Source organism: Sinocyclocheilus grahami, unplaced genomic scaffold, assembly GCF_001515645.1.
Source record: "Sinocyclocheilus grahami isolate Dianchi unplaced genomic scaffold, SAMN03320097.WGS_v1.1 scaffold217.1, whole genome shotgun sequence".
NCBI lineage: Eukaryota > Metazoa > Chordata > Actinopteri > Cypriniformes > Cyprinidae > Sinocyclocheilus > Sinocyclocheilus grahami.
Genome location: NW_015505396.1, coordinates 1114133 through 1138323, shown reverse-complemented (window position 1 = coordinate 1138323; position 24191 = coordinate 1114133). Strand labels below are relative to the sequence as shown.

The 24191-nt window shown below is 41.8% G+C and overlaps 2 protein-coding genes across 2 annotated transcripts in view; one reads left to right on the top strand and one right to left on the bottom strand.

Moving 5' to 3' along the window:
* Nucleotides 1–24191, bottom strand: part of LOC107596327 (IQ and AAA domain-containing protein 1-like) — a 32304-nt gene that overhangs the window by 3452 nt on the left and 4661 nt on the right. Inside the window, exons 5-9 of the mRNA XM_016287035.1 lie at nucleotides 20303–20374; nucleotides 19933–20131; nucleotides 17410–17414; nucleotides 17174–17311; nucleotides 14760–14835 (exon numbers count right to left, since the gene is read on the bottom strand). Coding sequence (XP_016142521.1) covers nucleotides 14760–14835; nucleotides 17174–17311; nucleotides 17410–17414; nucleotides 19933–20131; nucleotides 20303–20374 — 490 coding nt within the window. The remainder of the gene's footprint in view (nucleotides 1–14759; nucleotides 14836–17173; nucleotides 17312–17409; nucleotides 17415–19932; nucleotides 20132–20302; nucleotides 20375–24191) is intronic.
* LOC107596321 (proteoglycan 4-like) lies at nucleotides 10589–12271 on the top strand. The gene is made up of 2 exons (XM_016287030.1): nucleotides 10589–11460; nucleotides 11569–12271. The coding sequence occupies exons 1-2, from the start codon at nucleotides 11046–11048 to the stop codon at nucleotides 11709–11711; spliced, it is 558 nt and encodes a 185-aa protein (XP_016142516.1). The 5' UTR covers nucleotides 10589–11045; the 3' UTR covers nucleotides 11712–12271.

Genomic DNA, 24191 nt, shown 5'->3' with positions numbered 1-24191 from the left:
TAGCTCTAATTAGCTGTCTGGCAGGCAGGATGTAGGAGATGGACTTAACTATGTTTGTCTGCTGAACATATCATACAAATCTTTTAGGAGTTCAGATTAGCTGAATGCATTGTTTACAGTGACACAAGGCTGTTTTGCAAGCTGTGAGCATACTTACTTCAGAAATAATATACTTAAGTGCAAACTGAATGTAATGTTTTCAGACACTTAAATGCATGTTAATTGCAATTAAATGAAAATGTGTTATATGTAAATTTTTTATTAAATGCAATTAGCTGAACATTTGACCCACTTAAGTAGGACTTATACATCTTTATATGTAATTTCATATTTACTTCTTTCATCTTTGAAATATGATTAAAGGGGTCATATGATGCGTTTTCTAGTTTTCCTTTCTCTTTGGAGTGTTACAAGCTGATTGTGCATAGATAAGATCCCTGAAGTTGCAAAGACTAAAGTCTCAAAACCAAAGAGATATTCTTTATCAAAGTTAAGACTCTGCCACGCCCCTCTAAAACTGCTCGTCCTAACACGCCCCCACATATCTACCTCACTATGTGGAAATATTTGCATAATGCCGCCAAAATGTGCACGCAAAGAAAGAAGGCGTGGTTTCAGTAACCGTAGTCCCCATTCAGTCAGTCACGTTCTACGTTACGTCAGTGACTGACGAATTGGGATCTCGCCCGAGAGCCCAATCACCTTCGAGTGTTAACTAAACAAGCCAATGACAGTTGGCGTGCGTGTTTCGCCACGCGCACCCCGCCCCGCAGCACATGCAAACGCACATGTGCAAACGCACATCAGCTTTTCGCTTCGGAGCCGAGCCTTCTCAGGACGAATCTCCGCGAGTGTTTGGAAGAAACAGCTGGCGTTGGTGTTACGGCGCGTCAGCGGGGGTTGCCATTCAGTGCTGCTCATCTTCGGCGTGCTGCAGCTGCCATTCTGCGGTCTCGCCGCGACCTCCCCTGGGCGCTTCAGCGCTCTCTCTAAAAGAGTGTTTCCTTTTTTTCCTAAAAGAGCAAATGTCTAAAAGAGCTCCACGAGGGACGGGCATCTTTTTAAAGATGGCTTCCCGCTCGTGCGTTTCTGGATGTGGTCGTTTCCTGCCTCCATCTGATGGTCATGATCGCTGCCTCTCGTGCTTGGGCTTACAGCACGCTGAAGCAGCGCTCATGGATGAGTCATGTTCTCAGTGCGGGAACATGACCATCGCGACGTTGCGGTCTAGATACCTCCTCATTAAACGGGGGGGGTATCCCCCTTGCCATGCCCCGCTCTAGCTCCTCTGGTTCTCGGAGGGCTACTTCGGTTCATGATCAGGGAGACCTGAGGGTTACTGTGAGAGCTTCCCCGTCGAGTACATCTCCGCGGGCCTCGCATTCCTCAAGCACATCGCACCACCTGGTGCTTCCGGACGAGTGTGCTGGGTCCTCGGACAGGGCGGGGTCCAGCATCTTGTGCGGGGCACAGGCAGAGGACAGGATGTCGATTGCTGCATCGGAGGGCGAGCTAAGCTCTAGAGATGAGGATTCGGCTGTGCTGCCAACGTCAGGTAGAGTGGTGTTGCCCGAGTCAGATCCAGAGCTGACCGCTATGCTTTCCCGGGCTGCTGAGAGTGTCGGGCTGCACTGGAGGCCTCCGCCTTCTCCCGAACGCTCGAGGCTGGATGATTGGTTCCGGGGGGCGCAGGCCGGACGTCGGCAGCCGCCTCCGGTTCCATTCTTCCCGGAAGTGCATGAGGAGGTCACTAAGTCTTGGAAGGCACCTTTTTCTGCCCGAAACAGACCTGATACCTCCTCCGTCCTCACCACCCTCGACGGGGGGCGGCCCAAGGGTATGTCGACACCCCTCCGGTTGAGTGCGCGATGCAGCTCGGCCCGCAGAGCGCCGCCGCCTGGAGAGGTAGTCCACGCCTTCCGTCCAGGGCCTGTAGGTTCTCATCCGCTCTGACGGCTAAGGCTTACAGTGCCGCTGGACAGGCCGCTTCCGCCCTGCACGCCATGGCCCTCCTGCAAGTCCACCAGGCCAAGGCGTTGAACCAGTTGCACGAGGGTGGTGCTGACTCGGGTGGGCTACAGGAACTGCGCACGGCGACGGACCTCGCACTAAGGGCGACGAAAATCACGGCGCAGGCCCTGGGTCAGACGATGTCCACATTGGTGGTCCAGGAGCACCACCTATGGCTGACCTTGGCGGATATGAGGGAGACCGACAAGCATCGCTTCCTGGACTCCCCGATCTCCCAGGCCGGCCTATTCGGCGACGCGGGGGAGGGCTCTGCCCAACAGTTCTCCGCCGCACAGAAGCATCTCAATACATCCTGCCCCGGCGGTCGGCTGCTGTAACCACCCCACCGCCGGCTGCAGCCCCTCTGTCTGCTCGTCGCCGAGAGCGCCCTCCTGTGGCCTCTATCTCCGCTCCAGCTCGGCCGCAGCAGCAGCCTTCACAACGGCCACAGCGTGGAGCTGGCCGCAGGAAAGCGGGCGACCCGGGGTTCTTGGATCCGGCTCTTCAGGAGATGGTGACCGCACCGCTCCTTCCCCCGGCGGAGGGCCGGGTGGAGAAACCTTTGTTCCTGGTTTTTTCTTCCTCAGCAAAAAACTGATGTGCGTTTGCACGCGCTCTGCACGCAACTGTCATTGGCTTGTTTAGTTTACACTCGAAGGTGATTGGGCTCTCGGGCGAGATCCCAATTCGTCAGTCACTGACGTAACGTCTCCGTTCCCTCCTTCAGGGAACGAGGGTTACACAAGTAACCTAGACGTTAGTGTTGAAGCATCGTGTCTGTGTATGTGTGTGTGTGTGTGTGTGTGTGTGTGCGCGCGTGCGTGCATGCGCACGTGTGTGTGAGAGAGAGAGCGGGAGAGACCAGCTTCATCACTGTGTCTGTCACGCGACTCTGTTCCCCTTTCGGGCTCTGTCTTTACATTTATTTTGAAAGATGAAGCTGGCGATTATGGTAAGGGGCGTTACATTTCCGATAAGTGCTTGCGGTGTTCGTCCAATCACAATGCACTGGGTCAGCTGGCCAATCAGAGCAGACTGCGCTTGTCAAAGGAGGGGGCTTTGTTGAAAACGACGCGTTTGAGAGAGGCGGGCATAGAGGACCTACAATAATGAACAGTATTTGAAAAAAAATGTGTTTTTTGAACATTAAAGCATGTCAACATATTCTGTTACACCAAATACACAAAATAATGATCTTTAAAAAAAGCATCATATGACCCCTTTAAAGCATACTGCCAAATGTACTGAAAAGCATTTAGGGTAAACTAAAATATTCTTTAATGTCATTTCTATTTACAATTGTATGAAATGTATTAAAATATATATTTGTAATTACACATTTGTAATGATGAAATCGCAATTTAGTACATTTAAAATATATTAATTAGATGAGTAATATCGTATAACCCACTACAGTTAAAATTATAATCAATTACTTCACATATGCTTTAGCATGTTAGTCAACACATCAAAATGATGATGTTCTGATGTTCTCCGCGAGCATCGTTCTAAGCTCAGGGCTGCTGAAAGGGTGTGGCGCAAATAAAAAAATACTACTGACCTTAATGTGTATCAGTCACTCCTCTCTTCCTTCTCTGCTAATGTCTTCACTGCTAAAAGGACATACTATCATAACAAAATTTACAATTTGTCTAACACTTGCATACTCTTTAAAACATTTTACGCCCTCCTTTGTCCTCCTCCTCCCCCTCATTCATCAATTCTAACAGCTGACGACTTTGCCACGTTCTTCATCAATAAAATTATTGGATAAAAAACCATCTGTGCACAATTTTCCACACCACAATCTGTCAAGCACATCTTACCAGCAAACATACACTCATTCACATCCTTCTCTTCACTCTCTGAGGCAGAAGTCTCCAAACTCATCCTTTCTAATCATCTTACTACTTGTCCGCTTCATCCTATTCTATCTCATCTCCTTTAAGCCATTTTTCCTGCAGTTGTACCTGCACTTACTCACATCATTAACACATCCCTTCACACTGGTGTTTTTCCCTCAGCATTTAGACAGGCTTGTATAACCCCACTACTTAAGAAACCCACCCTTAACCCCTCTCTTTAAGAGAACTACAGACCGGTTTCCCTTCTTCCTTTCATTGCAAAAACACTTGAATGAACTGTGTTCAACTAAGTCTCTGCCTTTCTCACACAGAACAACCTCATCGACAGCAACCAGTCTGGTTTCAGAAGTGGACCTAAGACTTGCAAGAGCGGATTCCAAATCTTCAATACTTATCTTCCTGGATCTGTCTGCTGCTTTTGACACTGTTAACCACCAGATCCTCCTGTCAACCCTATTGGCAAAGGGCATCTCAGTAACCACATTCCAGTGGCTTGAGTCTTATCTCTCAGATAGGTCCTTCAAGATATCTTGGAGAGGTGAGGTGTCCAAGTCACAACATCTAACAACTGGGGTGCCTCAGGGCTCAGTTCTTGGACTACTTCTCTTCTCTGTCTACATGGCATCACTAGGTTCTGTCATTCAGAAACATGGCTTTTCATATCACTGCTATGCTGATGACACTCAACTCTACCTCTCATTCTATGCTGATGATCCGACGATAGCTGCTCGCATCTCAGCTTGTCTAACAGACATTTCTGTCTAGATGAAGGACCGTCACCTTCAACTCAACCTTGCCAAGACAGAACTGCTTGTGGTTCCATCAAACCCATCATTTCATCACAGTTTCACCATCCAGTTAGGCACATCAACCATAACTCCTTCAAAAACAGCCAGAAACCTTGGAGTTATGATTGATGATCAGCTGACTTTCTCTGACCACATTGTTAAAACTGCCTGGTCCTGCAGATTTGCTTTATTCAACATCAAGAAGATCAGGTTCTTTCTTTTGGAACATGCTTCACAACATCTTGTTCAAGCTCTTGTTCTGTCCAGGCTGTACTGTTGCAATGCTGTCTTGGCAGGTCTTCCAGACAGTTCTATCAAACCTTTACAATTAATCCAGAATGCGGCAGCAAGATTCATTTTTAACGAGCTGGAAAGAATGCACGTCACACCTACAGTGGGGGAAAAAAGTATTTAGTCAGCCACCAATTGTGCAAGTTCTCCCACTTAAAAAGATGAGAGGCCTGTAATTTTCATCATAGGTATACCTCAACTATGAGAGACAAAATGAGAAAAAAAATCCAGAAAATCACATTGTAGGATTTTTAAAGAATTTATTTGCAAATTATGGTGGAAAATAAGTATTTGGTCAATAACAAAATTTCATCTCAATACTTTGTTATATACCCTTTGTTGGCAATGACAGAGGTCAAACGTTTTCTGTAAGTCTTCACAAGGTTTTCACACACTGTTGCTGGTAATTTGGACCATTCCTCCATGCAGATCTCCTCTAGAGCAGTAATGTTGTGGGGCTGTCACTGGGCAACACGGATTTTCAACGCCCTCCAAAGATTTTCTATGGGGTTGAGAGCTGGAGACTGGCTAGGCCCCTCCAGGACCTTGAAATGCTTCTTACGAAGCCACTCCTTCGTTGCCCGGGCGGTGTGTTTGGGATCATTGTCATGCTGAAAGACCCACTCTCATCTTTTTAAGTGGGAGAACTTGCACAATTGGTGGCTGACTAAATACTTTTTTGCCCCACTGTATGTTTATCAATTTGCACTGGCAACCAATAGCTGCTTGCATAAAATTCAAGGCATTAATTTTTGCCTACAAAACCATCACTGGCTCTGCACCCCTTTACCTAAATTCATTACTTCAGACTTATGTGCCCTCTAGAAGCTTGCGTTCTGCAAGTGACACTTGCATGTCATTGCTCTTTTGTTGATTTTGATTGCTTCAATTGTCTTCATTTGTAAGTCGCTTTGGATAAAAGCATCTGCTAAATGTCTAAATGTAAATGTAAATAATGTAAAATATGCTTACTTCTTTAAATCCCAACAAAAGATTAAAACATAATAATTTAAATGTTCTTTAAAGTAAATCTTTAAATGTCAATAAACATTATTACAAATTACACCTTTTAAAAATATGCTCTCCTCAAGTACACTTAAGTTCTTATTTAATTAATATTATCTGCAAGTAGTTTTTAAAATATACTTTTAAGATCTAAAGCACACAATCACACATTTTATACAATTACACATACTTATTTTACAAGAGACAATACAAATAATAAAAACCAGCAACATTTCACTTTCATTTTACAATTCCTAAACTTTACTTATTGTATTCTGTGGACAATGCTGATGACAGCAGTTTAGTTGATGATTATTGCAGATATAAGCAACGCACTGTGAGACAGACATCGCTATTCACTGAACTATGTCAAATATTTGGGAGGTAAGCTCTGATCTCTGCTTTTCATTACACCTATAAGCTTCATTCCTCAAGAATGTAACCCACTGCAGAGTGAGCAAGGTGACATTTAGAGGAAAATCCAAATGAAAGGAATTAAGCAGCTTTGACTGGGCATATAATTGCTTCCTGCAAGGTTACAGCTGTTCATTGGCTGAATTTTTTTCCAGTCAAAAAGGCATTTGTACATGCACACACACGTGCACACACACATGTACACACACACACACAGTAAGATGAAGATGCATGTAATCGTATATCACACTTTTAACATGCCATGCTCTCACCTGCAACATTAAAATATTTAAATATACAATAAACACATTCAAAAAATCAATGGTAATATTTGTAACTTTAGTAAAACATGGCAAATTGAGCCCAGTACAGCAGTAGTACTGAAAAATTCACTTCTACTGCATCCAAATTACCACACTTGTGCTGCAAATCTGCAGAAGTACAGTATCCAATTTACATACTTGTACTGTATAATTATGATGCATGATTGGCTGCAGTTTTAGAAGTTAGTATAGTCTCCATGTGTAGCATAATATATTTGAAGTTTTCATTGCAAAATTTACTTAATAAAATAGCTAAAAAAAGACTGTTTGGCAACAATAGCAGCAATGACTGAATCAATAAAGCCACAGTATATGGTAAGTTATTTTGAAAAAGCTTTACAACTGCATATAGTGAAATATGAAAACTGCAACAGTATCCATGCCAATGCACTGCAGCTGTTGCCCAGAAACTGCAGCTTAGTTCACGTTTCAGTGCAGCTGTCCATCAGACCTGTTTCTGTACTGATCTGAAGTACTACTGAATTGAGCTTTACTTGTATTGCACTACATTGACAACAAATATGACTTTTCCAGGGTTTAAGTGCTATAATCAGGTCCCTGGTGCATCTACCAATCAAGGAAACATGAAAAAGATTAACCCAATCACTTTGTTTAGGTAAGCCTTTTTCTGCAAGCATCTGAGAAAACGAGCGTGTCTGATTTCACTCCCTTGGTGACGTGGCAAAGGGATCTCATTATAATATTACCGCCCCTTAATCTGTAAACTTCCACTCAAGGCAACTTCATTTTGATTTCGCAAGCGACAACGGGGTATCAGCTCTAATGCCATGGCGAAAGTTTGAGCAAAACATGCTAACTGTTCTGTTTTTGGCTGCACAGACGAGCACAGAACACTATTTAGAGTCCCAGCCTCAGAGGAGACAAGACAGCAGTGGATTTATTGATTTATTTAGGCTACTGTATATTGCTGCTGCCACACAGATCTAAAATAAACAAGCGATTTATTTCCCAGCTGTTTATCTTCACAGATATAACCGACTGTTTTTGTAACTCGTGTGTTTTTAACGTAAATTTGTATGTGAATGAGAACTTAGTTTAGTACTCACATGCTGTGACAGCAGCTTTCTCGTCTATGTGCTTCGGATGTGTGCGCTCAGAAAACCGTATATCTGAAGTTTAAAATCATATGGTTTAAAACGCATGATTTCAGCGCGATAAACATGATAATCAGAACCAAAACAGATTTTTTTTAGCAGATACGAGCTGTAAAGGCACAGCTCTATTCTGGAAAAGGGGGTGGCGAGCAGCAGCTCATTTGCATTTAAAGACACAGGCCCGAAAAACAGCTTGTTTCTGCTTCCACTCAAAATAGGCATTTTCAAAATTATATAATAAATGATCTGTGGAGTATTTTGAGCTGAAACTTCACAGACACATTCTGGGGACACCAGAGACTTATATTACATATTGTAAAAAGGGGCATAATATGTCACCTTTAAAGTAAAATCTAGTTGTCCTTGAGAGTTGTTCATCAATACTGTGTCCTTTTATGCTACAAAACTGCATTTATCACTGCATACAATCACACTGCAGTTTGACTGCAGTTCTTTCCTTTAAGGGAAAGATTAATCATCAAAGACCTGTAGATGATAGAAGCAACTGACATGACTTGACGTCAACACGTGTCTTGTGAAGAATACTTGTGGAGGGGCTGAGAACACACACAGAACTTCAGCAGATGTGAAGTGGATGATCCACTTTAGTGAACCTCTATGTTCTTTGAAGAATGATAGACTCTTTCAGAGTTACAAACCAAATGCACAGCTGTGTGATAGATGTGAGATTCAGTGACTTTAAAAAGACAGGAGTTTTCCTTATCAGAATTTGACTTTAAAAGACACCTCACACCTCTCTCAGGTAGGGCTGAGCGATATGGCAAAAAATCAAATCTATATTTTTTTCAGAAGGTTTGACTGATTCTCGATTTTTATGATTTTTAACTTGTCAACTTGAAAATTTAACTTTTTCTTTAATAAACCTCTAGTTAAAGAAATTTCTATTTTAAGTGCACCACACATGGAGTTGTCAACATGATGTAAATGTTAAGCAAATTACTTGTCAATGTTAAATATCTTTGCAAAAAAGATGCATGAACTACAACTACATCTTCTACAAACGTGTCTTATACATATTATATGTTCAGAAATTATACAAGGAAAATGCTTTAAAAAACTCTCAAAAGTAAAGGTAATTCAAATTCAAAATGACTGCAGGTATAACACCAGTAGACTATTATTAACTATTATTAACTAGGCTATAAATGATCTGTAAAAACAATGAACAGCAGCTTTCAGCCTGTCACCATGATGCAAACATGAACTTTCAGACATACACTAGTAGTTCTTTACAGGTTTTTATTCGATTGCACTGCTTTTCCACTGTTTTTTCTATGAAAACTATTGGTCATAGACACGTTTGACTGTTGCGCTCTCGTCTATTGCAGCATCTCATGCATGAAATGACATTCTAAAAACGCGGCGCTCAAGATAAAAGAAGTTGAACTCCCATCTTCCTGCATTTTTTCCTATTCCACTGCCTGCGTTGCATCTTTGTCAACACAAAAGCGCATTCTGTGTGAACGGCACCTTCTGGTCCTTCACAGAGCGCGCCACACGTGAGCGGTTAATCGCGTGCGCCGAAATGCGGTTGGATCATTTTCTATTTACTGTTAACATTGGCATATTGTCAAAGTGTCTAATTCTAACATTTAGTAATATTTCTATTCAGAATCATGATTCCTCGATTTCTAAAAAATAAAATCGTGGCAAAACATTAAATTCGAATTAATTGATAAAATCGTAATAAATCGCCCAGCCCTACTCTCAGGCAACAGAGTCTGTTGTAGGAGTAGAAGAGAAATAAATCTAACAATCTGTAGCCTAGAGATGGTTGATAATGGGCCGGACCACAGCTAAAATGGAGTTGGTGTGCAATGTACAATGCAGTTTGTTGATAGAAGTTCTCTAATCACTGAACACAGGCAACAGAGCAGGATGTTGTCATAGCAATCTATCCTGGAAATGCTAGACTGATATGTTTAGAATGTGTTTTTGCAGACCGCTGTTTCACCTACTCCCTACTGACACAAACATTCAGACATGCACAGAAACGTTCAATGGTTTCGAAAGATCTGAGATCTAGCTCTCTACACTTCATGGATCATTTAAACACAGAAGTGCAATCTAGTGCAATTTGAACAATGTTTTACTGTATGTATTTTACTTTATAAGTGCATGTATTGTCTTGTTACAATTCAGATTTCCGCCACAAATTATAAAGTAATTCATACTTTTACTTCCAAAATGGGTTTTTTTTTTACTAACATTTTTTTTTTTTTTTTAAGAAAACATACAACTGGAATCTAAACCAAAACATAAAACCCAACCCCTTACTCAAACCTAAACCTAATTATGAATAAAACCTGAAAGCTTGAACAAAAAGTACAATATCATATGATTTTCCATCTAATACAAATTATTTTTGTCTCAAGAATTTGTTGGTTACAATTTTTGTTGTTAAGTCAATGTTTATAGCAGTTCTAGTGTAATGTGTTTTACCTTGATGGTATTTTGTCTTTGGGTGTGTGACATTGTACACCATCTACATGAGTACCAGCTGTGTATTGGGTTTATGAAAAGGTCACTACAGTATGATGAAAGTTGATGTATCATGTGCTGTTGTTTTAACATCTGTACTATTGGTTATATATTTTGGCGGTTATAAAGATTTTAGTATTTCAGGTATGCTAGTTTACCCCTTCTAGTAGTTTTTCCTTTCTCACACTCAGTTAACAATGTCAATTAATATTCTAAATGGTTATGAATTGTAAAATATACAAGCATCTGTTTCATGTCTGTGGTTTTCTGTGTTGATTTTCCTTTGACCTAGTTTCCCTTATTGTCTTGATCATGTTATTCAGTTCACCTGTGTCCCATTAATTGAGTTATTAATCCCTCTCTTGCTTTTGTATTTATACTCCCTGTTCTGTTCAGTCCTTTGCCGTTATTGTTTCGCTGGTTGCTATGTTTTGTGTTGTGCTACCCCTTGCTCCTGGATTCCTTGTGTTTATTCTGTGGATTTATTATTAAAAGACTGTTTCTTGGACTACCCCTTCGTCGTGCACTTGAATCAGCAGAGCACCGTAACAGAATAACCGGCCTAAGTAAGTTTTTCTGCGTTTCCCTTTTCTTTTATTCCTTCCCCTGCTATGGATAACCCTGCTGTCAAGCTCATTTGACTGGAGAAAGAGGATCGCTCCCTCGAAGACCACATGAGGGACTTCTTTAGATCTTGCCTACCTAACACATTACCCGGACAGCTGCCTATGCATGTTTTATTATGTGGGACTGAACACCGCCACAAAGGCTAAGCTGTCTGGGAAAGGTCCCCGAGGGAGCTTCGCCACTTTCATGAAGTGGATGCTGGAGAATAACGGATCGCAATTCACTGTCTGGCCCGCTGAGGAGAACATCTGCAGCCCCACCCCCGAACCAGAGACCAGCCAGCCATCATCCCACTGCACGGAGCAATCATCTGAGCCCACCGCAGATGGAGAGCCTGAGCCTGCCGCGACACGAGAGCCAGCGTCAGAACCACCGACAGAGCCAATCATGGCCTTAGAGCCTGAGCCTCAAGACCCGTCTGACAAGGTGTGTGAGCCGGAAACTTTGCCCGTCCCTGAAGGAGTACTATTGGAGATCGAGGGCTTGGAGGGAAGCCCCACCCACACTCCCGCTGCTGAGGGTGAGCTGAAACTGGCCTCTGGGAAATATTATGAGAAACTTATGGACATTTGTAAGGAGGACTTAATTGATTGGTTTTGTCCCCTCCTGCCTCCTCTCCTAATGCCAGCCTGTTCCTCAGCCCTGTCTCCGCTGGTTCCTGTCAGTCCCTCAACTCACCCTCAGTCAGCGCCATCCGGACATTCTGATCTGCCTCGGGCCTTCAGTCTCCAGCTCCGCCTAGGCGTGAGGATCCCTCTTCTCTGCCTCTAGTCTTCAAGCCCTGGACTCCACCTCTGTCCTCCCACCCATCGGCTCTGCCTTGGCTATTATCAAAAGTATTGGAGAAAGCTGTTTTAAATCAGTTATCACCTTACTTAATTGAAAATAATATATTGGATCCTTTTCAGTCTGGTTTTAGATTCAAGCATAGCACTGAATCGGCCTTGTTAAGAGTGGTAAACGACTTGCTATTATTTGTGGATTCTGGAAATTGTGCAGTTTTACTGTTGGATTTAAGTGCGGCGTTCGATACAGTAGATCCCTGTATTCTTTTAAACAGGTTAAAAACCAAGGTTGGTATTTGTGATTCGGCCTTAGATTGATTTAAATCTTATTTTACTGCGAGGTGTTTCTCTTTGGAGATAGGTCAGTCTTATTCATCACCTGCCTCTGTTACTGGCAGGGTGCCGCAGGGCTCCATCTTGGGCCCAATTTTGTTTGTTTTATATATGCTCCCTCTTCGTTACATTTTTAAGTTTCACAAGGTCCTATATCACATTTATGCGGATGATAACCAGTTGTATATGTCAATTAAACCTGGGTCAAAGTCCTTATCTGACTTGCTTGCTTGTGTAAACAACATCAAAAGCAGGATATGTGATAATTTTCTTCAGTTAAATGAGAACAAGACTGAAGTCATTCTATTTGGCTCCCCCCATTAGGTTAATGGCATGTCCTCTAGTTTAGGACCTTTGCAAGCAAATATCCGTACTCGTGAAGAACATGGGTGTTGTTTTTGATTCAGAGTTAAAATTCTACAATCAAATAAACTCTGTTGTTAGAGCTAGTTTTAGAGCTAGCTTAGGGGTTTACGTAAACTGAAATCTCTTTTATCTTTTAGTGATCTAGAGACAGTTATTCATGCCTTTATTTCAACAAGGCTTGATTATTGTAATGCTTTATATGCTGGTGTCAACCAGTTTTCCCTTTCACGTTTGCAACTGGTTCAAAATGCTGCAGCCTGCTTCTTAATGGGGAAGAAAAAGAGGGAGCATATCAGCCCTATTTTAGCACATTTACATTGGCTACCAGTTAAATTTAGAATTGAGTACAAGGTTTTAACTTTTGTGTTTGAATCTTTGCACGGTCTGGCTCCAGTCTACATATCAGACCTTATTTGTTCATACTCACCCCGGAGATCTCTTAGATCATCTTCTGATAATCTATTAACCGTCCCATTGTCTCATTTGAAATCTAAAGGTGATAGAGCCTATTCCGTATTAGCCTCTAAGCTGTGGAATCCGTTACCTCAATCTGTTAGGTTATAATTTTCTTTATCTGCATTTAAATATCATCATTTAAATATCATCATTGAAAAAGTATCTCTTTTCTCAGGCCTATTTATAATTGTTGGATATGTTGGTCTTACTGAGTTAAATTCTTATTCCTGATTTTTATTTGGTTTTATGGGTTAAGCTGTTGACTTAAATTTTAAACTTTTTTTCATTGTGTTGTGTTACTGTGAAGCACCTTGGTTAGCATAAATGTTGTTTAAAGGTGCTATATAAATAAAAATGACCTTGACCATGGCCCCTTGCTCCTTCGTCTACAATGTGGCCTATCATCCCACTGGCTCAACGGGGTTCCCTCGTCCATTCGGCTCCACCTTGGTCAGTCATCGACCATCCGTTCCCTTGGGACTCCACTCCTCCGGCTTCGCCTCGTCACTCCGTCCCTTTGGCTCTATCAGGCTCCTCCGGATCTGTCTTCATCCTCAGTTGCTCCGGCTCTGCTGCGGTCTTCTGGGTCCCCGTCTCTGCCTCACTTGCATGAGCCATCAGCTCCGTCTTGGCCCTCCGGACCTCGGGTGTCGTCCTGGCTCTCCGTCTGCTCAGCTCCACCTGGGTCTCCTCCTTCAGCGGCTCCGTCTCCATCACTCATCCCCAGGGTGTTATCTGCCAAGTCTACACCATGGCTCCTCCCTCCCTCGACTCAACCCTGGGGCCTCATCCTGGCTGGTCTCTGAGCCAACACCTGGCTCCTCCTTCTCCTGGCTTCCCCATGGCTCCTCCCACCCTCCACTCCCCCATGGACTCATTTGGACTTTTAGTTTCTGCCTCTTTCCTGCTCCACGTCCCCCTCCAGAACCCCCGCCCTCGCTCCTCTGTTGGACCTTATGCAGCATGAGGACACACCTTCCCAGAGGGGGCGAACTGTTACATGTCTGTGGTTTTGTGTTGATTTTTCTTTGACCTATTTTCCCTTGTTGTCTTGATTTTATGTTATTTGGTTCAACTGTGTCCCTTTAATTAAGTCATTAATCCCTCTCTTGCTTTTGTATTTATACTCCCTGTTCTGTTCAGTCCTTTGCTGGTTATTGTTTCACTGTTTGCTATGTGTTGTGCTACCCCCTGTTCCTGTTTTCCTTGTTTATTGTCTGTGGATTTATTATTAAAAGTCGTGCGCTTGAATCAGCACAGCACCGTAACAGGAATTAAATGCCTCCTGTAATTCCTGTAACACCATATTTTTACAGTGAATGTCTGGCAACCACAACTGCTAGTTCTTTATCGTAAATTTATCAGTACTATTTTATACTGTACACTTGTTTGGAGAGAACTGGATGAACAACTATCACTTCACAAACAAATGTAGTTAGATATATGGCCTGTGAAAACTGTCCTTGCCATGAAACCAAGGCAACAGGGGAGGTGACAGATGACTACTGTTGATTATAGCACAAGGAGGAGTTGGACTTCAATGTGACGACAAGAGACTGCTTTAATGAGAGGGCAAGAAAACATATGTGTACTCACAAAAGAAGGGGGAAGGAGAAAGACGTAGAGAAAGAAGAGGAAAAAGGTTCCATGTGGGGTGGTCTTGAACTGAGAATCTGGCATTGCCCTGTCATTATTGATAACTTAGATGTATTCCAGACACATCTCATGTCACAGTTGTGATGAAAGCTTACTCTCTCATTGACCTCACACAAACACTGTTGACGTTGTTGAGAATTAGTCATGTGGTCAGGGAAAAGCTGCATTAATTTCCGATGACAGATTCAGACACTGCACCCTTTCACCGTCATCTCCCGCTTACCTTTGTACAGTTTGGCTCCCTCGACTACTGCAGGAAGGAAGTTACTGGGAGTCATCTTCCATCCTTTCTCTTCTTCCTGCAAAACAGCCAGTTTGTATTAAGATGGGTCCTTCACAAGTAAAGCATCACTAGATTACACTACATTAACCTTACATTGTAGACAAGGAAAGTTCTCTGAGATGATTTAAGGCAGGTTATGGATAAATCAGAGTGACTGAGATTCCACATGAGTGATCAAAGCTCTTCCCAGGGCGATGTTCTTGCACACTGCTCTGGTGCGGGGTCACCCTCAGCACTGGCATTTTAATGATGTGAATACACAGCGGGGGCTGAACACGATGCTGCAAGCATGATTTACGGTGCCTCCTGTTTTCCTTTCTCTCAACTAGGGGTCGCACATTAAAAGTAAATCAACGTCCTCACATACTCACGCGAATGTTTGGCTTGCGTGTCACAAGCACACACTCAGATCTCAGAGTGTGTCTGCTCAGGAGCAGAGCATTTTCAGAAGGAGTAAGCCAAATGGAGGCTGTATATTTTATGGGCCATTTGCAGCTAATGACTCCCAAAAGAGACACAAATCCATCTGAAAATATGAAAGGCCTTTAAGTGCCTAGGAGCAGTGATTTATGATTATTCATGTGGCATCAGACAGAACTTCCAAATGGATCTAGCAGATTATATCAAAGAAACCTGTGGTGAGGTCGGGAGCAAAATGAATTCATGTGCCAGGTTTAATTTAATTTTTCAGGTATAGGCAACAAAAATATTGATTTTTAAAAAATTTAAAAATATATATATTTTCAAAATGTTATGTTCTTGTATATTTTTGGCCATTGTATATATTTTCAATATACGTGTATTTATATTATCCAAAGTATATTAAACAAAAAATTGTTTTAAGATAAGACATGTTCTTGCAATTTGAAGAACATTTTCTAACTTAATTTTTGCCATTTTAAGCAAAATACATATTACTTATATAAAATATATGTCCTTTAGCCATGCTGTTTACAGCATATATTTAAAATATATTTTGGCCGTATGGTAAACAGTGGTGGAAATACAGTAAATATTTACTAAACACAGATTTTAAAACATTCTTTGTAAAACTATGTATTTGGTACTACCTTCTTTTTTTCTTTAACAAGGAGCCTTTGAGTGGCTCTTGAAAATTTAAACTAGGCCAACGTAAGAGCTCTGACAAAAATTCCTTAATTAACTATTGAAAGGTTCAGCTTTCATACAGGATGTGAGCCTTTGAAAAAGGTCAAATTGGTCTTTCGGGCCTCATTGTGAGCAGATATCAGTGGTTTGGCTCTCCAATGAGGATTACAGGTGCTCTTATGAAGGAAAGCATGAACAAAGGCTCCATTCTAGAAGTCCGGAATGCAGCCAATCAGTGTGAGCGGGCATTTTAATCACTTGACTGCCTCACAGTAGCCACTGGTCAGCATATGAAGCTCAGAGGTCAGCTCAGAGAACATTAAACCACACATGAACCTAAATCCCTTTAGATTTAAACATGAAAGACTACTGTCTGCCACGCCTAAGCTTTCATTCATAATTTGTCTAATTTATCCTAACTCTTTGTTAAAATAAAATATTGGTTCACAGGAAGTCTGGACGTCATAGTAGAGAAAACAGAACCTCTATCTATGTTTAACGAGAGGAAGAGGTCTGAATAGGGAGAGCAAGAGGTTATCAAGGATACAGTCAAATCTAAGCGGAACACAGCAGGAACGCCTTGCTGAAATCACAGATATTTCCCGAGATTGTGGATGAGTTTAACAAACACTACCCCAAACAGAACGCAGGAAGGGATATTACAGTTCTCTAGATATTCAAGCACATTTTTGATGCGCAATTATGCATGAGAATATGAGTGTACTGAGTATGCTAAATGTCTTCTGATGAAATGATGCAAGTGCTGCTGTGATATGTCATAATTCTCTCATCTATGATTCTTTTAACTTAATAGCTGGAAACTTCAGGCCTTCTCACCTCAGGGAAGTCTGTGAAATGAAACTATCTAGCACTGATGCTGAGAGGAACGCCTATAAACCTGCTTTCATCTAACTGTAATGCAAATAAGCCTAAAGGTCAGAGGAAATTTAGATGGAGATGTAACAAAACTAGGATGCAATAATTGACAAGGACAAGGAAACACTAAACGAGAAAGTATGGAAACAAAAGTGATTTTCTTTCAATATCCGGTCTGTAATCAAAATCTCCAAATTCAGCAGCACTTTGCAGTTCAACCAAGTCTGGTTCATTGTGTGTGGGCATGACCACAGAGGTAATCTGAGTCACTGCCACATCAGCTGATTTAATTCTGCAGATACAGGTACTTTAAAAAGACTTTATTGATTTCTGTGCAACAGTGATATGTTTTTATCAAGGCATGGCCCCACCTCTGTATCTCCTTTCCCCTTTTTTCCTTTCATCTTCCCTTTCTTCTTTTTGCGGTCATTTGCTTTTTTGTCTTTCTCTCTCTTCAGTTTTTTCTTCTTCTCCCTCTCTTCTTCTTTAGCAGCAAATTCAGCAGCTACCTTCAAAACATTTACTACATGTTAGCATTCTTAAACAAACATTAATGAAAAAGTACAGTGGTGTAGTCCAGATTAAAGAGGACAAATATAAAATTTACAGAACCTACAGAAACACCATTACTCATAAACTTTTTTGGTTCAAATTTCCCTCCCAACGTTTTTAAAATTTCTCTCCCAAAACAAAAAATATATGGGAAGAACTCTGTGTGAGAAACATAGTTTTCCTTAAAGATTTTTTAAAGATGAGGTAACACAGACTTCATGTCTGTGTGAACATATAGATAAACAAAGCAGATCGCGTGAACAAAGGCAAATCAATCATATTTTGAACTGTGAACTTCACACATGGGTAGGATACATTAGCCAGGTCCAGCGCTGACACTCAGGGGAGCTGGGGCAGGTTTAGAATAACAGGGTAAAAGTGTCAGTCAGAGCCCAGCCTGAGCTCTCTGCTCTAGCTAACTTAATCAGTAGCACATAGCTAAAACTCACTTCCAATGTGGTAGCACATGATAAAAGCTGTACTACTGTAATGCAGAGGATTGAATTTCACCTAAATCTGCTCACTAGAAGAATAAAATAAAATAGATTCACTTCATTTAGAATAAACCAAACATACTTATTCAACAACTTCAATGAAGGGACTGTACAACGAAACTGCTGATTTCTCTCTCATCTACCTCAGTGTAGAGTGCATTAGCGCCCACCCAGTTTTTTTTGTTGAAGTGTTATGTCATCAACCAAGCCAACTAGCTACAAGGTGAATCAGAACAGAAAACTGTGTACTTAGCAGCTTTAGGAAGGGAAGGAACTACAATCCTATGAAGAATAACATAATCAAAATAAAACAATGGAAAAATATAGAACTATTAATTCCGAGCAACCTTGAAATTTCTTTATAGGTTATCATTGAAAAAAAAATCCCTATGGAGAAAATGAATTTAGTTTTTACTTCCGGAACCCGACTGTATGTTAGCAGGATTCAAATGGTAATAACGGTGAAGTGTTTATATGTTTTAAAGCATATGTATGGCTGGCTGTTCAAATACTCCACCTTTCACTCTTCCACTTCATCAGCACATGGAAACCACGCCAACATACTTCACCTTGCAGGTCCTGACCTGGTATCCCATACATCCCTTATACAACCAGCAGGGGCCCAGCAAGGTCACTGGAAGGGGCCAGAGAAAGGGGCCACTAACTGGAGACAAAGCTACTGAACTCCCCCCCACAACATTGTGTTGTCCAACTGAGATGACTTATGACTGTTGTCTCCACATTAATGGGCAGCAGCATGCAGTGGCAGGCCATAAATCAGGCTGGAATGCACTAATCAGCCCAGTCTCACTCTACACCATGCACACTTGAAAATAGCACATGCATTAGCTAAGCATAAACAGCCCTGGGTTAAAGTGACCATCGCCTTGACTGCTTACATTCCAGCTTCTGCACAAAAGAAAGAGACGACGGGCCAGGAATGTACTTTACAATTAGACTGAAATCATGGATTGAGTGGATGGAGATGCAAGGAAAAGCTCTTGTGAGTATGGAAGCAAATTAGCAGATTAGCAAAAGGAGACATTGGCTGAGGGGAAGTCTAAAAGGTAGAAGATTACATAGAGGTGATTAGTTCCAGAGATTCTGAGAAAGTAATTGACGGAATGCTGAGGAAATGGAAAGTGGAAAACTATTATTGAAATTTTGCCACAATTTGCCACAGTTACTTATACCTCCTTATAAGAGTGTCCACGATAAAGAAACAAATCTTTTAAAACTCTAGTTTAAAACATATGTGTCAAGTTCTTATAAATGTAATATTTTATACATATTGGTCTTATATGGTTTTGAAAAACTTTAATAATACCATATTCACAAAAGGTTTCAATTTAATGACGCCAAAAATGTCATGTGGTGTAACCATCAAGTAAAACGTATCAACAGATTTTCATTACAGATAAAAAATACATGTGAGCAAACACATTTTAATCATTATTTTAAAAATGTTTTTAAATATATATTTTTCAAGATAAAAAAAGTATTTTTTAAGGCACATAAGTCATAAGTCACACTCATTGTACTCTATAACACTCCATAAGGCCATGTGATTTTTTTTTAAAGACTTGACCTTGACATATAGTCACTATGACCGTGACTCACTATATAATAATGTTCGACCATATGGCTTTGTGGCACATGACTTTTATTTTGTGGAAAAATGTTTATATCACTATGCAGTAAAGCACTTTTTTGTTAAGTATCTTTTTTTATTATAAGAAATAATAATAAAGATTATGCCGAACTACTACTAACAAGGGTTTCTTTTCAAAACATTTCAATATATTTTTTTCTTCCTATCAGGACAGTTTTATCATCCTGACATTTTATTGTCTTACATTGACTATCGAAATTATTTGAATACATTCTCATCAGAAAAAGTTTACAAGTCATTGTATGTATGAATTGCATTATTGATTTATTCCTGAATAAAAATTTATATATAGGACCAAAAAAAAAAAAAAGCATCATGTGTTTGACCCACCTATAATTTTTTTTTTTTTTTTACTAAAATGTAACCCTACCCAAAAAACTGTATCAATGATTTTTGTGTATGGCTTACCTACACTCAATAAACCACTGGCGTATTTGTTTGTGCAAGCTCTCTTTAACATCAGGTCCATCGACAGACCGCACTGACTCTTTGATGCTGACCAGTGCCTTCTGGTACTCAGCCTCATGCTCCTCCTGCACACAATGCCTCCTGCTTTCCACCTGCTGGGCATGCAGTTGGGCAGGGCTGGGTGTCGTTTGCTGGGCTGGTATCTGGAAAAAGGGCACCAGGAGACAAGAGATAGAAAAACTAAAAACACAAGGTTCAAAAAAGTTCTGATTGTTTTTTGATCGAAAATAGCAGAAGATATGTACAAAACAACAAATTCATGAAAATACTTGCTTTTCACAAACAGTAAACTCGCAGAGCATCCTGGTGTTTACCAATCCCAAAAATATCATCTCCTCTAGACACTCCTTGTTGACCCTCCTCCTGTCTCGATGCCCCCGCCAAACCTAGAAGACAGAGTGAAAAACACATCATAATAGCAGGAAAAATGGAAAACTGAGGCAGAGGATACATACCAGAAATGATACTATCAGTCATGTTGAGATCAAGAGCATTCTTCCGGTTATCTGGTTAGAAACAATATACCATCTTCTTGCTTTCACTGTGGACTTTTGGATGAGAGGAATGTACAGTATAATAGCAACCGAAATCCTAATCTGGCAAACTGATTTTTATCATTCAGTTTGTCATTGAGGATGTGGGGAGATTCATATTTAGATAACCTCAACAACACTAAGGCAGATCAATCTCAAGACTCAGCTAACAGTTCATAAATGCAGGCAAGGATTGTTCCTGTATTTTTTTTAATAAATCCTCCTTTTTAGTTTGAATGACTGATGCTAAAACAACAAGAGCCAACTGAAGAGAGAGGATTATGTTTCCAAGGTTTCACAGCACAGAAATCTGCTTTGCTGTGAGAATGAGAGCGAAGGGAGGATTAGACCTTGTGAAAACAGCCCTGCAGTGTGAGAGCTCAACATCTCTGTTTATCACCTCCTGTAATCACATTCACTATGACTTTCAAACACAGTACAAAATGCTTGTTGGATGAGCTTTTTGAAAGTGAATTACAATGAGCGGCAATGCTGAGGCTCCTTAAGGACATTCATCTAAGCTTTTCTGTACCTTTTCACTCAGCAATGTCAGTTTCACACCTGTGTTGTAAAAAACTTCAGAGCTCCAAAATCATATCTGCTATCTCTTTCAGGCTACATCTATGTCTGGGTTCAACAACCGTAGTGAACCCTCACTCAAAAAGACGTCAGGATACATGAGCTCAGATTTCATGATTAGGATGGCACTGAAAAACAACACCTAAAATCCAGGAATGCTTTCCTCTTCCCATCTCTCAGCACTACAATGCTAATCTCCCTCCTGCTGCCAAAGGGCCTACAAGCACATTATTCCCACAGATGAGGTGGACAAGTATCTTTTATGCTTGGATGGGATCGCATGTCATTCATAGTCCTTTGTGAGCAGACTTCATGTCAAAACTGATGAATGTGATAGGAGATGGCCTGACCTCTACAACATTTGAGTTCATGCACAGGCAGGGGTAGGAAGTAGACATTACCTCCCTTGTGTATGATGATAGATCATCAACTTCAATTTAGATAATGATATATTTATTGTTATAATGTATGATGTGTTTATCATCTTAATGGCCATAACAATTTTTTTAACAATTTTTCTCAATAGCCAAATGGCATACTCTGATGAATGGGTACTCATAAGTTTCATTCATGAATACATGTGAGGCCTGTGAGAAATGTCCACCAACCAATAAATAAATAAAAAATTAAAATAATATAAAAAATTCAAGGCAACATGATGCACTCATATTTTTATGTTCTCCTAGTGATTGTCTAATTGCCCTAAGTAACATTACTTTGTTTAGTCAATGTGAAAATGTTTCTTTACTAAATGTAAAATGCATAATTTGGCCAGTAAATTTGTGATGACAACTACAAATGTTTTGTTCAGCAAACTTCCAGTAAGTAACACAATAAATAGATCTGTAACTAAAGATTACATAAGTAACTCAGGTTACTTACAGTATGTAACCATGGTTCTCTGAGTAGGGAATGAGACACTGCGTCATCTAGGGGGCGCTATGGGGAACGCCTCGTCGTGACCCGCATCTGAAGCATACATTGAAAAAACACCAACAAGCCCATGACGTCACTACCGGTGCGACTATTAGAATAAATAGGCGCCGGGAGAACATGTCATTCACTTCTTCGTCTGAAGCTTGCATTCGAAGCATGGCAGGAAGCCTAGAGGACGCAGTATCTCGTTCCCTACTCAGGGAGCCATGGTTACATAAGTAACCTGAGCCGTTCCCTTTCAAGGGGGGCAAACACCCAGCTCTCAAACGAGAGGGGAGCTCGACCTACCGCATGTTCCAATGCTGGAACAGCTAGCAATAATTTACTTAGCTGAGGGAGCAACACACCCAGCTCTTCAAACGAGAGGGGGGAGGCTTGGACCTACAGCATGTTCCAATGCTGAAACTGCAACCAGTAAGTTACCTAGCTGAGGGAGCATAGACCCAGCTCTCAACGAGAGAGGGGGCTCGCACAGCATGATCGTTAGAAATCAGAGGGTAAGCGTACTGCAAGCTAGCCAAAAAACTCAGCGCATCAGAGAGGCGGAGCGAAGGGCCTATGTTCCCTTGATGCTGCGGCTGCCAGTTGCTCTGGGAAAAACAGAGAACTCAACTCTCACGTGAGAGGAGAACTCCGAATTCAGAAAGAATAGCGCGCTCATAGGCAACCCTTTGGTAAAAGGGGAGCACTGCTAATATTACCACGAGAGCAGCCCAAGGAGCAAACCCGGGCGCACTTACCACTACTGTGGATTTTAGAAAGTGTGCAAAGTGTTAAACATGCACACTTACCACTATGTGGATTTCAGAAAGTGCACAGAGCTTAGCGTGTGCACTTACCATAGCATGGATTAACATTTCCATTAGCATGATCACAGATACTCGGAGGTACTGGGCCAAACAGGAGAGGGAAGTTCAAATACGACCCTCTAAGGTGAGGGGAGCACTGCCTGAGACAGCATACACAAGAAGGTTCTCGCAAATGCCACCTATACTTCCCGCTCGATGCCTCAGCAAGACGGGATATCCTGGATCCCAGACATCCAGGAATTTTTGGAAGGAACTCGTCGTGCCGGGGGCCTGATGATCAAGAAGGCTCCCGCAGAAGCCTCTGACCTGGCCGCATGATCCAGGAAGCATCAAGCCGGAACCAGGGCTATCATACCGGCTGGACATAATGTCGACGAGTGAGGTAACACTGCAAGTCGAGCACCTGGTTTCTGAATCCAGCAAAGGTGTGCTCACAGAGGACCTACCTTAGAGAGGACAGAAACACAAAGGTCCCGGAAACACTGCAAAGACATCTCACAGAAGGATTATACACACATAACCACCAGCACATTAAATACATATATACAGTGGGTACGGAAAGTATTCAGACCCCCTTAAATTTTTCACTCTTTGTTATATTGCAGCCATTTGCTAAAATCATTTAAGTTAATTTTTTTCCTCATTAATGTACACACAGCACACCATATTGACAGAAAATAACCTCGGTCAGGTGGAGAGCTGGTGGTTATAGGGGAATTAGGAGCTAAGGGCAGATGTAAGACCCCCCACTCTGATCTGGACGAAAGCGCTTATGCCTTGTCTGGATCACATCCCTAGGTCTTGTCTACCTCACTTTGACCCGTGATTCCTTCTAACCCTACCCGCAGGCGGGGGAGGAGCGCGAGCCGCGACACTAGCTTTCTGTGCCCGTCTCTGATCCTCAGACCGAGACGGACCAGGACCCCTATGTTGTTCAGGCTCAGACCTGGACCTTTGTGGAATGAAGGATTTGAAGGCCGCTGAGCATGCCTTCGCCTCCCTGAACTTCTCGACCACGGTCTCAACGGAGGTCCCGAAAAATTTGGAAGGCAAAACCGGAGCATCGAGACGAAAGCCCCTCTCTTTCTTCCCGATATCTGCCAGGTTCACCCACAGATGTCTCTCCGTTACTACCATTGCCGCCATAGACCTGCCCATAGCGGAGGCGGCCTGCTTAGTAGCACGGAGAGCAAGATCCGTGGTGCGGCACAGCTCAGCTATCTCGTCAGAAGAAAGGCCCTCGCCTTTATCCAGGTCTTTCAGCAGATCAGCCTGGTATGCTTGGAGCACCGCCATCGTGTGCAGCGAAGCAACAGCCTGACCTGCTGCTGCGTATGCCTTGCCAT